This window comes from Mus caroli, chromosome 6 (genome assembly GCF_900094665.2).
Source record: "Mus caroli chromosome 6, CAROLI_EIJ_v1.1, whole genome shotgun sequence".
NCBI lineage: Eukaryota > Metazoa > Chordata > Mammalia > Rodentia > Muridae > Mus > Mus caroli.
In genome coordinates this window covers 146,479,205-146,495,393 of record NC_034575.1, presented here as the reverse complement: position 1 = coordinate 146,495,393, position 16,189 = coordinate 146,479,205, and the positions used below count along the sequence as shown (strand labels likewise).

Sequence of the window (16,189 nt, the reverse complement as noted above, 5' to 3'; positions counted from 1 at the left end):
CAGAGGACCTCGAGCAGAAAAATGTCAAGGTCGAAGGCCAGGGTTTTGGTTGCTGAGTGTGCTACCAATGGGCGAGTCTTCTGCTGATGAGCAAGGAAGCTGCGGCTCGTGTGGGTGTGAGGAAAGCAGAGATTGTGAATCAGGGGATTTTATAGGAAGCATTAAGAAAGAGAAGGCATTAGAGGAGAGAGCTGGGTAAATGACAAGAGTAGGTTTGCCTACAAAATCTTGCTTGGGTAGGAAGGCTAATGGGCAGCAGTGTGTGGAAGCAGAGTTATGCAAACCACACTTACTGTCTATGGGTGGTAAACAAAAAGGTGTCTAGGATCAAATCGAGGGGAAAATGGGCCAGACAAAAGTCAACAGATTCCATTGTGTGTCCATCTAGAGTGTGTCGAGGAAGGTGTATTTGTATTGTTTTCCAAGTTAAATATGGAATGGTTTTGCTTTCTAAACCCTAGGCCATATTGATTGTCTTGAAAGTGTTGTTTAGATCATGCTAGTACAAGGACATGTCTTGAGGTAGAAAGAAGGAATGTGGAAACTTATGTATGATGACTAGCTCATCATTGACTTAGAGTTGTATGACATGGAGAAAGGTGACAACTTCAGTTTGGATGAATGTCTTAAGTAGGAAGGAGTTGAATAGTTGCCTTCATCTGGGTCAGCCCCTGTACAGTCAGTAAGAATCTGCAGCATACTGCAGTGGGTTTGTATCTGACCCAGGCTGCAGAGGGATTGGGAAGCTCGAGACTTTGTGCTAAAGAGCTGAGGACACTAGGTGACTGAATGTTAGCGTAGATGTAGCACAGTGCCCTCAGGTATCACCTGGACATTACGCTTCTCTGTGTTTCCTCTCAGCTGTTGTCAGAATCAGGTTTGACTTTTAGGTGAGAATACTTCAGAGGTCATTGTGAGCTATTTCTACCAGGAGAGTGGTATCTCTTATCTGTGATGTCAGGGCTGTTGGTGGTGATCTTTCATGCATTCATTTAATTTATTAGATAAAATATTTCTATGAATATTTTTCCTAACTCATTAGCCTTGTTTTAATGCAACTGAAAGAGATGATTATTGTATTAATTTAAAATTTTAAAAGTTCCTTTAACTCTTGATGGCTTTACATATATGCGATAGCATATATTATTTCACCATGGCTTATGATTTTTAATGTAGTTGATATCAGACAAGTGTGATACGATCCAATTGAAGAACATTTAGTATCTAAATGGGAAGTTTATGCAGAGTTAGCACTGCAGTCAGAGGACTTGAGACCCACAGTCCTTTTTTCAGTGTTTTTGAGCTTTGAGGTGTAGCTGTAGGATTTCATTTTTCAAGAGATATACTGATCATGTCATACTCTCGTTCAATTATTTCCATATTGACACAAATCCCAGATGTGTCATTTACCTTGGACATGGGAGTGGCTGATGGAGTGAACTGTCTTAAAGGACAAGCTCATAGGCAGTCTGCAACTGGCTGCAGTGTGGACATAAAAGGGAAGAGACTTCTTCAACGGTTACTTTTTGTTTACTTAGTCTCTCTGAGTTTGATGGAAATGTAGGTCTTTAAAAGTCTCCTCCAGCCGGGCGTGGTGGCGCACGCCTTTAATCCCAGCACTTGGGAGGCAGAGGCAGGCGGATTTCTGAGTTCGAGGCCAGCCTGTTCTACAAAGTGAGTTCCAGGACAGCCAGGGCTACACAGAGAAACCCTGTCTCAAAAAACCAAAAAAAAAAAAAAAAGTCTCCTCCACACAATTGAAATAGCAAACACTTATTGTCACAAAGACTCATTTATTGGTGACCACGGCATGTGGGTGACTCTTGCTTCCATCCTATTTTCCAGTGTATACCACTGTTCATTCAACTTGTCTTGGAGAGATTAACACGTGGGGTCAAGACCAGTGAGCTTCGTACAATGTGTCTCCAGGTGGCCATCGCAGCTCTTTACTACAGCCCTGAGCTGCTGTTCCATACACTGGAGCAAGTCCAGCTGCCACACAACCCAGGACCTGTCACATCACAGTTCATAAATCAGTGGATGAACGACACTGATTACTTCCTGGGGTATGTGCCTTCACATTGCTTTGCTGTTGCAGGAAATTTACTTTTTAGTATAGAGGTGTGTTGCGAGATAATCTTCATATATTGGGGACTGTTTTAGTGTATTATTTAAATGTTTGAAAATTAAGAATATTTAAAAAATTATTCATTTAGTGTGTGGACAGACATTTATCATGGCATGTGCATGTCTGAGGACAGCTTTTAGGAGTCTGTTCTATTCTTAAAGCAGCACCTTATCTGTTGAGTCATCACTCCAGTCCACATAATTAAGAATATGGATGAGGAATATAACCTGATGGAAAGAGACAGAATATAGTGCGTACTGTAGGTTTTAACTTTATTCTTTTCAAGGCTGATCTCATGTACCTAGGCTGGCCTTGAACACCTGATCCTCCTGCCTCTACCTTCTGAGTACTGAGCTTTTAAGATCTATTTTTATTCATGTACATGTGTGTATCTCTGTGTGGAGGCATGCCGTGTGTATGCTGTGCATGTTTGGGTATGCTCAAGGGCCAGAACACGTGTTGGATCTCCTGGAGCTGGTGGTGTAGGTGGTTATAAGCCACTTGATGTGGGTGCTGAGAACCAAGCTCAGGTCCTCAACCGACCTCCTGCTGTGGATGCTGTGGCTGCACAGATCCTCCCCTCCATTCTCTTCCTTTTCCTTGGCTTGAAGCAGGTCTGTGCTACATGACAAACGGTAAACCGTGAAAATCACTCAAAAGCAGAGAAGAACAGCAATTGCTCTTACTCACTGAGCTGCTTCTTTCTTAGTGTTTGTCTTTTAATTTTGGTATTTTAAAACAAAAGAAATAGTTCTTTGAGCCCACCCAGGGACACCTAAATAAATAAATAAATAAATAAAGTTAGTTAATAGAAAAATGTGTTTAATTTAAATTAACCAATCATTTTTCCTTTGGAATTATTATTATTACTATTATTATTTTTTTATTGTTACATCAAAGGCTGATGGCAGATTATGTGTAGTTAGCCAGGTCAACATGTTAGATGCTGATGCTTTGAAATAGCTTTTTGGTACCCTGAGTTGCTGTAGGTGGAGCTTATCTGCCAAGAAACCCTGAGGACCAGGCTAAGAGAGCATAGTATGGAGGGAGAGCGCTTCACCTTTCCCAGTGTGTAGAAATGTTATGCTGTCAAGGAGCCATTTCTGCTCTAACAGACCTCATACCAACATTCGGATACAGCTCTTTCACTAAACATAAGTGGTACTATAGCAAGGGCAAATGCTAATGGCAGACTCCTATAAGCCCTTTCCCCTCCTGAAGCCAAGTCTTGTTATAGCACCCAGGCTTGAAATTGCTCTATAGTCCAGGTTCACCTTGAATTTACAGTACCCCTGTCTCAGCCTCCTCAGTGCTGGGATTATAGGTTTGAGCCACCACACCTGACTCTCCCCACAGGCTTTGGTGATAACAGTTGGTCTGTTTGTAGAATTTGATTTATACAGGCTTCAGTTGCTTTAGTTCTTCTAGAGTGCTGATTCTCAACCTGTGGGCCATGACTAAATATCTCCAAAAATATTTACATTGTGATCCATAACAATAGCAAAATTAATTACAGTTATGAAGTAGCAATGAAAGGAATTCTATGGTTGGGATCAGCATAGCATGAGGAAGTGTATGCAGGGTTGCAGCATTAGGAAGGGTGAGAACCACTGCTCTGGAGTTGGTCCTTGGTGACGGCTTCTGCATGTTTTCCACGTTTTGCAGACACCATGACCGGAAGATGTGTATAATAGGACTGAGCGTGCTCTTGGAGCTGCAGAACCGACCTCCTGCCGTGGATGCTGTGGCTGCACAGATCCTCCCCTCCATTCTCTTCCTTTTCCTTGGCTTGAAGCAGGTCTGTGCTACACGACAAACGGTAAACCGTGAAAATCACTCAAAAGCAGAGAAAGCCGACATAGAGGAAAATGGTAAAGTCTTCTACTTATAATTTGTACTATAGTTGATTTTGCTTTTAAAAGCTAATTTATTATTAACTTATTATGAAAATCAAATTATTTAATGTGCCTGAGTGTTTGCCACCATGTATGTATGTGTGCCACACATGTGCCTGGAGCCTCTATAGCCAGAAGTAGGTGTAGAATCTCCTAGAACTGGAGTTCAGATTGCTGTGAGCCACCATCTAGTGCTAGGAACCAAACCTGGGTCCCCTGCAAGAGCAATCACTGCTCCTAACCACTGAGCTATCTCTCCAGCCCCAGATTTTGCTTTGAAAAAAAAAAAATATATATATATATATACTTGTTTGGGTGTGCATGTGTGTGGATGTCAGAGAACAGTTTGCAGGAGTTGGTTCTCTGCTTCTACCACGTGAGTCCTGGGGATTAAACTCAGCCCAGCAGCAAAGTGCTTTTACCTCTGGAGCCATCTCACTGACACAGGTCTTGCTTTTTAGCTCAGACAACTTTAAACTTATGATATTCCTGCTTTATACTCCTGTGTACTGGGACTGTGTGTATACACTGTCATTTCTGGCTTGGATTTTGATTTCAGTGTGTGTTTTCTTTGAATTCTGGAGTCATTAGACAGATTGCCATTCTTTGACCTTTGACACATTTAAACTAAGGCTTGGGTGACTTATAAATTTTATGAAGGATACATTTAAAAATCTCTGTGACTTCTAAATGGTGCCTAGTAAAAGTGTTTTTCTCTTGATAAGTCTACATGTAAGAGAATCAGATGGTCTTGATTATGAGTTGGCAACTTAAGATTTACTTTCATGTTTGCCACTTAAGGTAGCTACCATTAACTGATGACTCCCTAGATTAAGTGTACAGTGTCAGTTCAAGAGTTTATAGAGATTGATGCCTTTCTTAGTGGTTCTTAGGCAATTCATGTTCAAAAATTATAATCTCAAGATATTTAAGGTTTAAAGAAACTTAGAATAAAATGCATGAATGCAGGCAATTTAGCAATCAAGAATCACGGGGCTGGCAAGATGTTTCAGTGAGTAAAGGTGCTTGCTGCCAAGCCTTATGGCCTGGGTTCAAGCTTCAGAACCTACATGGCCAAAGGGCAGAACTGACTCCTGCCATTTATACTGTGACTTGCACACCAGTGCAGGCACACAAATATATAAACACAATAGAAATGGTCAGGGTAAGGTTGTTACCATTGGGGCCAGTTCAGTAGTAGAGCACTTACCTAGCATGTACAACTCCTGGAATTTGATCTCTAGTACTTCAAAAGTAGTTGTCAGTGTCAAGAATGTTTGATGGAGCCTGGTGTGTTGGTGCACACCTTTAATCCCAGCACTTGAGAGGCAGAGGCAGGCACATCTGTGTGAATTCAAAGCCAGGCTGGTCTACACAGGGAGTTGCAGGATAGTCAGGGCTACATGAAGAGACCCTGTTGCAAACAAACAAAACAAAGAATATTACATGGTTATTTATTCAATAATAGGACTGAAAACAACTTTTGAGGGCACAGAAGTTTCATTATCCAGCTCCAAGTGAAATTGTTTTTTCTTATTAAAAAACAGAAACTTTGAGCTGGGCTGGTGGTTGCACACACCTATAATCCCAGTACTCTGGAGGCAGAGGCAGGCAGGCAGGTCTCTTGAGTTTGAGGCCAGCCTGGTCTACAGAGTGCGTTCCTGGACAGCCAGGACTCCACAGAGAAACCCTGTCTCAAAAACAAAAAACAAAATATAGCTGACTCTTGTGAGACGATGCCGGGGCCTAGCAAACACAGGAGTGGATGTTCACAGTCAGCTATTGGATGTATCACAGGGCTCCCTATGCAGAAGCTAGAGAAAGTACCCAAGGAGCTAAAGGGATCTGCAACCCTATTGTCAGAACAACATGATGTACTAACCAGAACCCTGGAGCTCTTGTCTCTAGCTGCATTAGTCGGCCATCATTGGAAAGAGAGGCCCATTGGACTTGCAAACTTTATATGCCCCAATATAGGGGAATGCCAGGGCCAAAAGAATGGGAATGGGTGGGTAGGGAAGTGGGGGGCGCTATGGGGGACTTTTGGGATAGCATTGGAAATGTAACTGAGGAAAATATGTAATAAAAATATTAAAAATTAAAAAAAAAAACAAAAAAACAAAAAACAAAAAACAAAAACAAAAAACCAAAACAAACCCTCAAAAAAAACCCTGCCCCCCCCAAACAAACCAGACCAGACACTTTGTTAATTACGAAAAATCAGAATTTCTATAAAATGTACACCTATATTTTGCATGCTAAATTCTGTGATTTCCACGAATTTAAATTTAAGATACTTTTCATCAATAAATAGGAATCATCCTATGTTGTTAATAAATAAGGAATTTTAAACCATGCATCTCCCACCTTAGCATGAATACAACTTCTGACTTTTCTGCAAGCTTAAGTAGATCATTTGAAGTGACTTCCTCTTTCTTTCCTATCCCCCCATTTCTTCCTTTGAATAAACATATGCTAAAAGCTATAGACTTATTTTTCAGCATATTATCTTTCTTTATAATTTCTTGCTTTTTAAGCTATTTATTGTCCCATAACTAGTATGGTTGAGAAGGAATGTTATTATTTTTGCCACAGTTTCTTTATCACTCATTTGTTGAGGGACACTTAAGCTGATGTCATTGTTTGGCTATTGTGAATACTGATGCCTGCCATGAACTTGGGTATGTAGATATTTCTGTAGTAGGTGGCTTTGATTCTTTAGGTATTTATCCGTAAATGATATATCTGAATCATATGGAATATTGACTGATTGGTTGGTTTTGGTGTTCTTCAAAAGTATATTTTTAAATTTTTAATTTGTGTGTGTGTCTGCTACCTTTATGAGGGCCCTAGGGATTGAACTCAGGTCATCAGGCATATTTGGCAAGTGCATTTACCAGCCTGATTTGGAGTTTTGAGACAAGCTATGTAGCTATCGCTGTCCTAGAACTCACTATGTAGGTGAAGAGTTGCTTTGAACTTGCAGTGATCCTCCTACCTCTGTCTCCTAAGTGCTGGGACTATAGCCCTGAGCCACCACACTTGGCTAAAAGTTCTATTTTTAATTTTTTTGAACAATTTTCTTTACTAACTTTCCAATGGCTGGCTTGGTTCACATTCCCAGTAGTGAAAAAGAAGGGTTCTCTTTTTCTCTCATTATCACCAGCATTTTTTATTATTTTCTTTTTAATTTTTTTTTAAGATTTATTTATTTATTTGTCTAAGAGTACATAGAGGTCAGAAGAGAACTCCCTAGAACTGGAATTATGAATGGTTGTGAGCCTCCATGTGTGTGCTGGGAATAGAATCTGGGTCCTTTGGCCGAGCAGTCAGTACTCTTAACCACTGAACCATCACTCCAGCCCCTATTGTTTGTTTTCTTAATGACTGCCATTCTGACAGGGCTGAAAGGGAAACTAAACGTTGAGTTGCATTTCCCTGATGGCTACTGTTGTTTAATGTTTTCCCACATTTATTGGTCATTTGTACTAATTCATTTTTTTTAGAGTGTCAGTTCAGATCCATTGCCCATTTACTGTTTGGATACTTGTTAACTAGTTTGTGCATTTTGGTATGACTTCTTTCTTTCTTTCTTTCTTTCTTTCTTTCTTTCTTTCTTTCTTTCTTTCTTTTTTTTTTTTTTTTTGAGACAGGGTGGCCTCGAACTCTCTATGTAGCTAACGCTGGCCTTGAACTACTCCTGACCCTCCTGCATCAGCCTCTCAAGGTCAAGCCTGGCTCAGTGTGGCATATTTTGTGGGACTGATTTTAAATGATTGTTGCTTTGGTCGTGTTGGTTCTGGGCTTTTTCTCTCAGTCGATTTGTAGTTCTTGTGCTCCCCGATGGCTTCATATCCAGCTGCAATTCCTGCCTAACCTCTTGGAACAAAGCAGAACTGAAATTGGGTGGCGTGTATTTTGGCTTCCTTTGTGAGTTTGTTTTCATGTGCCACGTACACACGTGTATATTTCCATGAGAAGACTGGAGGACAGTCTCGGGTGTTGCTCCTAAGACATTATCTCTCTTGCTTGCTTGTTGTTGTTGTTGTTGTTTATTTTTGAGACAGTCTCTCATTAGTTTGGGGTTCACCAAGTAGTCTAGGCTAGGTGAGTAGAGGGCAGGCCTAGGGATCCACTCAGATTACAAGCCATGCCGCCATGTTTGACAGGTTTGTTTTCTGTTGTTTTGTGTTGTGTTGTGTTTTTGTTTTGAGTATGGGTTTTATGGGTTGCCCTCACACTTGCAGTGTGCACTCCTTACTGACAGAGCTGTCACTACAGCTGTGGCTTAACTTTTCAAGTTTCAAATAGCCAAGCACTTTATTTTTTTTTATTTTTTTATTTTTTTGGTTTTTCGAGACAGGGTTTCTCTGTGTAGCCCTGGCTGTCCTGGAACTCACTTTGTAGACCAGGCTGGCCTCGAACTCAGAAATCCGCCTGCCTCTGCCTCCCGAGTGCTGGGACTAAAGGCGTGCGCCACCACGCCCGGCGCACTTTATTTTTCTTGACATGTTTGCATCGTTACTATTTGTGTTAGCAGAAATGACCCCTGGGGGGGGATTTCAGAGCACTTCATAATTGTTTATTAATGATTAAGAGAGTTGAAGTCATTCCTGCTGAAAACACACATGGATGAGGGACCATTCTGCTCCTCTTCCCATCAGAAGAACACGGGGACTCTCAGTTAATCAGTACTTGGACCTCACTAGGGTGACCATGGTGCAGTATTAGCAGTGTTCAGTCAGAGCCACTGAGTGAAGAGTGTGAGCCAGTCAGCCCACTGCAGTAAAGATGAAAGTTTATAATTGTAGATAGATTTTGTCATGGTCTCATATTTCCAGAATTTTTTTTTGTAATCCTTGTTTTTCATCCTTTTACTTCACAGAGGAGATTTCCAGTGAGGAGGAAGAAGAGACAAGTGTGAGTGCTCAAGCTATGCAGTCACAAATTGGCAGAAGTGAGGAGGAGGATGATGATGATTGGGATGAAGAAGTGCTGGAGGAGACAGCCCTTGAGGGCTTCAGCACCCCACTGGACCTCGACAACAGCGTGGATGAATACCAGTTTTTTACACAAGCTCTGCTGAGTATGTCTTCACTTGTTATCCCCCTGACCCCATTCCCCAAACTTGAAGATATTCTTTTAAACATCTTTAATTTCTTCCTGGTAGAAGTTGTTTTGGGATCTGCCCCCATATTGGTATAGACTTTTACATTTTTATCTTTTGTTTTAGAAATAACCAGACATATTTAAAATGAAAAAAGTTAGCACAATAACACACTTAGAAGCTGTCCTAAGCTCTCATTGCTGTAGCATCAGTGTCAGGGTGAGCCTGCAAGTCATCTTCATAGGAGTCATTTTAGACACTGTAGCATATCATGCTCAGACTCAAGCACGAATCGCTCTTACCCCATCTCTTTCACAACTGAGACCTTATTGGTCGATGAGCAGGGTATATAGACATTTCATTTCTTAACATATGTACCCAAACTCTGAAGAGCCACACACTGTGTTCATATACCCAAGAGCCATACACTGTGTCCACCTACCCACATGAACAGGCACACAGACACACCTGGGATCAGGTGGGCTGGGTTCTCCAATAAAGAGGCTGCAGCACCCTGAAGCTCACTGAGTTTATGGCAAACAGTTGAAAAAGGAGGCGAGGTTATCATCTATAGCTGAACAAGGATGCAGGTTTAGCTCATCTGCATAGAATACATTTCTTCCTCTTAAGGAGCATCCTCAAGTTGAAACACTGGGCGGCAGTTGTTGAGAGGAGCTGTGGTGGACATTTTCTGCACACATCGTCAATATTTGCACATGAAATCAAGGGAGGCTTTGCCATTCTTGAGCCTCATTCTCAGAAAGCTCTGCCCTCCTTTGGGGCTGAGGCACTGGAGTCCTTGACATGGCTGAACTCATGTCAGTGACACACATTTGACTCAGAACTTCACTTGTTTCCTACAGATAAAACTGAAAAATAAGCCAATGAAACACTTAGCAAATTGTTAGTCTAATAGTTGTACTAAAAGAAAAAACCTTAACTAATGTCTGTTATTCGTTTTATGGTTAAGTAGAGTTTCTGTGGTTCTGTTATTTCTACTATTAGATGTGTAAGATTCTCATGTGTGTGCAGTATTTTTCCCAACTATGCAATGCCAACATAACATGCCACCATTATTTAATTTTGCCACAAGTATAGGAAAGGATGCTCCAAGATGTCTGTCTGTAGATATGGCATGCATCTGACCTCCTCAACAGCTTTTGGGTCTCAAGTGTAACCTGAGTATGCACAACAGTTTAGAAGCTCCTCTGTAGACAGAAGGCCATCTTTAGACAAGCTTGGACAGACCACCGGGAAAAAAAAGCCTCTGAGAAGTCCCTAGGAAGGAGGGCAGGACTGAGAGTGGCTGCCTTGGATCTGGGCCCTTTGTCCAGTGCAGAGTGGAGTGATTTTCTAAAAGCTATTAACATGATACAGTAGTTTACTTCTGGGGTTATTAGGTGCAAAGTTTCATAATCTTGAGGAACACAGGCAATGTGAGGTTGTTAGATCAGGACTACAGTATGGAACTGGATAGGGGAGGTATGTAGGCAGAGACTTTAAGAGACTGGCAGAGCACTGGATGTGGTTACAGATGTGAAAGGTCTGTAGTAGTGGTTTTCTGAGAGGCCAATAGCTAGTGAGAGAAATGGGGGATTGTGAGCATTTAGAAGGAAAACGTTAAACTTTGCTCTATAGTTGTGCTAAATTTGAAGTATTTATCTGGAAAAGTCTGGGAAGAGAAGGGAAGGATTTTGTGCAAGGGTGCAGACTTGGGTCCTCAGTGCAGAAACAGAACTGGTGTGGAAGACAGTATGCAGAATCCAAGGAGGATGGTAACAAGGAAGCCCCGATGTTTCCCTGTGTCAGATTTTTAGGGAATAGTTGGGAAAACTTCCAGAAGAAGATAGAAAAAGAATAGAATAGAATATTCTAGAATTGGGGAAACCACTGATTTGTCAAAGTGACTTTCCTTGGGGCTCCTCATAGTTGGGTATCAAGTAGGCCCTCGGAAATGACTGTTGGGATCAGACTCATGACCCTGCCTCTTACTGTCTGACGTAATCTCATGTGATTTGGTCATGCTGCTTACCTTTCCTGAGATAACAGTGGTTACTGGCTCTCTTAATCTTTTCTCCTCCAACCCCCCGAAACGCTGTAGCTGTGCAGAATCGGGATGCTGCCTGGTACCAGCTGCTGGTGGCACCACTCAGTGAGGATCAGAAAAGAAAGCTGCAGGAGGTGTACACGTTGGCAGAGCACCGAAGGACACTGGCAGGTCAGCCAATCCTTTCCATATTGGAGTTGTGTGTCTGAGGGCCACCATCTGGCTTACATGATTAAAATGCCTTCATGAAATGAGCCCTTCATGATAATGAAGAGTTCCACTGTCATATAGCTGGGCTTGTTTTGTGTTTAAGACAGGGTTTTGCCATGTAGCTAGGCTGGCCTGAACTCATAATCCTCTTAATTTATTTTTATCTGTATGCGCTAGAGTTACTACTTTGCTATTCCTGGGCTGAATGGTTGTTCTTCCTCTCTACTTGAGATGCTGGGGTTTGAACTCAGCTTTGTATATGCTGAGCAAATAATCTACTAGTGAGCTGGTGAGCTACAATCCTAGTCCTTCTCCTCTTTCTCCTCCTCTTCTTCCTCTTCCTCCCCCTCCTATCCCTCCTTCTTGTCTTCCTCCCCCTACCCCCTCTTTGTCTCTGGAGACAGGTTTTCACTTTGTAGCTGGCCTGGAACTCACTGTGTACCCTAAGCTAACTTCAAACTCAACTATCCTTCTGCTTCAACCCTCCTGAGGGCTCAGATTACAGGTGTGTGCCATGATGCCTACCTGTTTTCCTTTTGTTTAAGAGGAGATGTTGCAAAGTGGGCCAGTCTAGCCTCAAACGTAGCATAAACTGTGGACCTGTGATCCTCCTGCTTCATCCTTCTGAGTAGCTGGGATTATCGGATGTCCCTGTGCCACTAGGCCTAGTTTGATGTTTTGTTGTTTTAAATCACAGTAGCTCTGTCATTACCGTTTCACAGGTAAGGGTTATCAGTGTGTTCCCCATTCACATCCTCCTAATGTTCTGGAGAAGAAAGGGTTGGGGCAGGTCTTGGTGAGAACCTAACATCTCAACCACACATGAACTAAAAGCACTCAGTAGATCTTACAAGGAGCTTGTATCCCTGAAAATGAAATGCCACATTAATCAGTTTACTATCAGTGTTACCCAGGATGTACCTAAGGAAATTGACTTATGAGGAGGAAGATTTTATTTTGGCTCTTGGTTTCAGCCCCTGGCCACTTGGTCCCCTTGCCTTTGGGTCTCTGGTGAGGTATCGCCTTATGGGAGGAGTGTGAAGTAGAGGAAATTAACTCGGTTCGAGAGACCTAGGAAGCAGAATGGAGATGGGGTTGGGGTCCTAGAATCTCCTTCAAAAGCACACCCCATGAGGCTGGAGAAAGGAGCTCAACAATCAAGAGTTATTGCTATTCTTGCAGAGAATCTGGGTTAGGTTACCAGCACCCACATCAGATGGCTTACAACTACCTGTAGCTCCAGTTTCCTTTTTTGATGCCCTTTTCTGGCTTCTTGGGCACCTGCACACATGTGGCATAAGCCCCTCTCACACAGGTGCATAAACATATATATGTGTGCACGCACGCGTGCACACACACACACACACACACAAAGGATAAAAATAAATCTTTAAAAAAGCACACCCAATAACCTCACTTCCTCCAGTGGCGCCTCACCTCTTAAAGGTTCTACCTCCCAGTAGTTCCATAGGCTGGGAACCATGTGTTCAGCATGTGGACTTCAGGGGACATTTCTGACCTAAACCAGAGCAAATTCTCATTTGTATTTGTTTGGGATTCATGTGTTGGTGACTGTTAATTTTCAGTTTTTAAGGAGGAGAAATTGTTTAATGTTAGGATTTCGGGCTTACCCTTGGGTTGTTAATGGGAAAGATTTTGTGCTTACAAAGTATTTCAATGGGAGACCTGGGGAGTTTGGGGTGAGGACGGTTCTGGATCAGGGTGTGGGGGAGGGGAGTGATGCATCTTTTGTTAGCAACTGTGAGGAGTATAGCCTGTAGCTGTTGGCTTGCAGCTTCAGAACTGTTTACACTTCTCTTATGCTAGCAAATGGGCTTTAGTTAGGTGGCAAACTAATACCAGGAATCAAGCTCTTCTATAGTTTTAAATCCATAAAAAGAGGCAGGCCTGGGAGGGGAGGATGGTGTCTGTAATCCTAGCACTTGGGTGTGTGGAGGCAGGACAATCAGGAATCAAGGCCATCCTCAGTTGTTGCAAGTTAGAAGCCAGTCTGAGCTACATGAGGCCCTGTCTGGAACAAAACAAAGCAGCCTACTATCATAAAAGGCTGGTGCTTTAAAGTTACTTTCAGTACTCTCACCTGAAGCAATCTTTCATGTCTTCCCTCCTCACTTTTTTTTTTCCCTAATAGCAGGGCAGTTTCACATTTGAGGACAAGAGTATCTTCTCCGAGTTTAATTTTGGAGTCGTGCCCAGCAACAACTGGAAGGCGCATCCACCGTTCACCGATCGGCGTCACCTCTGCTGCTTAGTACACGGGTTGAGGGCCAAGTGGGAAATAAGGGGCTGTGACATTGGCATCAGTCGGCCACGGGCCTGCTCTCCCTTTCTTTGACCCTTCTTACCTGGAGTATATATATTTTTAACAGCTACTGTAATGTATGAAATTTTGAAAAAAGCAGAGTCATTGATTGGAAAGGACAAAGCATCTGCTCTTAAGGCTGAATGCTGAGGGGTTAGAGTTGTGTATCAGCGCATGTCTCAGGTTTTTGCCATGAAGAATCAGTGGATTTATGCAGATAACAGTGCCTTCTGTTGTACATGAATAATCAGAAAAAATTTTTTTTGGAGTGCATTGCAATTTTTTTAAAGCGTAAAACATATTTCTAGATATTCTGTAAACCTTGGTTATGTCATTTCATTCTGCATTTTACTCCGTGAGTTGACTGTCGGGCAGGTAGTGCGGGTCTCTGGCTCCAGAAGCATCCTTGCTTCCTTCAACCACCCTGTGCCAGAGGCTTCTTTGAAGGCTTGGAATTTAGGCTCTGGTTTTTCACAAGACATCTGTGGTTATCCTAAGAACTGTTAAGTTCCGTTTTCCATCACTTTTCCCCTCTTGAATGGGATGATGTTTCTTTCAGGATCATAAGTGTATTGATAATATTGATAACCTACTAAGTTCAGACTTTACCCACCTCTCGGCAGCCAGCAGCAGGGACTTGTTAGTCACTAGGCTTAGCAGAAAGACTGAAGGTCTTATGAATCATGTGCTTAAATGATACTGCAGGGGCTGTAGGCATCCAAATATGAAAGCACACCGAAGTTCTAAGCAGAAGGTGATTTCTGTCTGGGTGGGGGCTTGGTCAGTAGTTACCATTCCAACCATGTTGGACAGGGCCCAAAACATTTTATATGATTTTTTTCTTTTTTCTTTCTCCTTTCAGCCCTCCCTTCTTTCTTTGTGAGATAGAGTCTGTCTCTGTATGCAACCCAGGTTGGCCTCAAGATTGCAGTCCTGACTCAGCCTCCTGGCCACTGTTAACACACCCAGCTGCTGGGTTTTGTTATATAGTTCTGGCTGGCCTGGAACTCACGCTGTGGCCTAGGCTGACCTCAGACTTGTGGCAGCCTGCGCTCAGCTTCTAAGCGGTTGGAATTACAGTCACGACAAATGGTAGATTTTTTTTTATTTAGTAACAAGACTGAACAGATCTAATTTAACCATCTGCTTTTCACAGTCTAAAATCTCTCCAGCCTGATTTAGCTTATTAGTCTTTGTTATTGCTCGATTTTTTTTTTTTTTATAAATTCTTCAAGGGTTGGTCTCTCGGTCAGCTGGGTGAATAGGTGACTGATGATGTCAGTATTGCAGATGGCTCTTCCTGAACTGTTCAAGAGCAGAATATGAACCACTGTGCATTCATCTGGCAAAATGAAAATATGTTATCAGGATTGGACATATTTCTGGATGTGATACAGATTTTGTTTGTGTGAAATACCTGCAGCTTAAATTTCCATCAGCAACTGGCAGGATTTTCTAGGTGATTCCTGAATTATAAATCTTGTATTCTTTTTTTTTTAATTTAGGTTATTTAATTTTTTTTTTGTCAGAAGTAGCTATAAAAAAGCCATATGTTTCAGAGAGAAATTACCCTGTATTTTGCCATCTCTCATTTTTCAGGGCACCAAAGCTGCATGTCCCCCAGCAGTTAGAAGGGAAAGATTGCATTGAAGGGGTTTCAGACCTCTGAAGTAGTCAGTTTTCTCCCATGTCTTCTATGGTTTAATTGTAACATAGGTAGTATGCCTTCACACTGGATCCTGGGGGCATGGGTTTTGGAGATGTTATTTTGTGGTGAATTGTCATCTGCAGTATTAAAGGGAAGACATATTCCTGCACATCACCATACCTTGTTTTTAAAGCCAGAGTCATTGTATGATTTTTATTACCAGAAGTGCTAACCGGAATGTGATCTGGTTACCTTGGAAATGCAGGAACTTTTATGAATGTACTGTAAAATAAAATGTGGGCTAATTCCCAGGAACTGAACTCTGTCTGCTCTATGGGATGTTTTCTGGAATGTGGAGGTGATAACTCATTGGTGTGCTTTCCTGACTTCTAGGGCCTGGGACAAGTGCTTTTGGCACTAAGAGGAAGTCAGAGCCCACATGTTTCATCATGAACAGAGAGAGCATGGCAGTACTTCTGCAGACCACGGTAGTGCTTTATGGTAGCAAATGGTAAAGAGGATCAGACAGGAGGAACACCAGTTTGAGACCAACCTACACTACACCTTTCCAGCTAGACATGGTTGCACATGCCTGTAATCCCAGCACTTGGTAGTAGGCAGGAAGATCATAAGTTTAAGGTCATCCTCGTCTACACAGGGAGCTAAAGGTCAGCCTGAATGATGTAACACCATCTCAAAAGTAAATGAATAAATTTAAGTAATAAAAGCCGAATTGAATAGCATCTCTGAAGAGGATTATAGTCTGTGGTCAAATAAATAAATAAATAAATAAATAAATAAATGCTAATTTGATAGGTTATTAATCTTATA

The 16,189-nt window shown here is 42.0% G+C and overlaps 1 protein-coding gene across 3 annotated transcripts in view; it reads left to right on the top strand.

Moving 5' to 3' along the window:
• Ipo8 (importin 8) overlaps positions 1-15,678 on the top strand; it is a 62,131-nt gene extending 46,453 nt beyond the window's left edge. For 2 of the 3 annotated variants that reach the window (XM_021164775.2, XM_029478481.1), the window contains exons 21-25: positions 1,846-2,066; positions 3,794-3,999; positions 8,909-9,109; positions 11,232-11,348; positions 13,540-15,678. In XM_021164775.2, the coding sequence (XP_021020434.1) occupies positions 1,846-2,066; positions 3,794-3,999; positions 8,909-9,109; positions 11,232-11,348; positions 13,540-13,559 (765 nt within the window). In that variant the 3' untranslated portion in view covers positions 13,560-15,678. The remainder of the gene's footprint in view (positions 1-1,845; positions 2,067-3,793; positions 4,000-8,908; positions 9,110-11,231; positions 11,349-13,539) is intronic. The other variant, XM_021164776.2, reaches the window with a different exon arrangement.
• Positions 15,679-16,189: the final 511 nt, after the last annotated feature.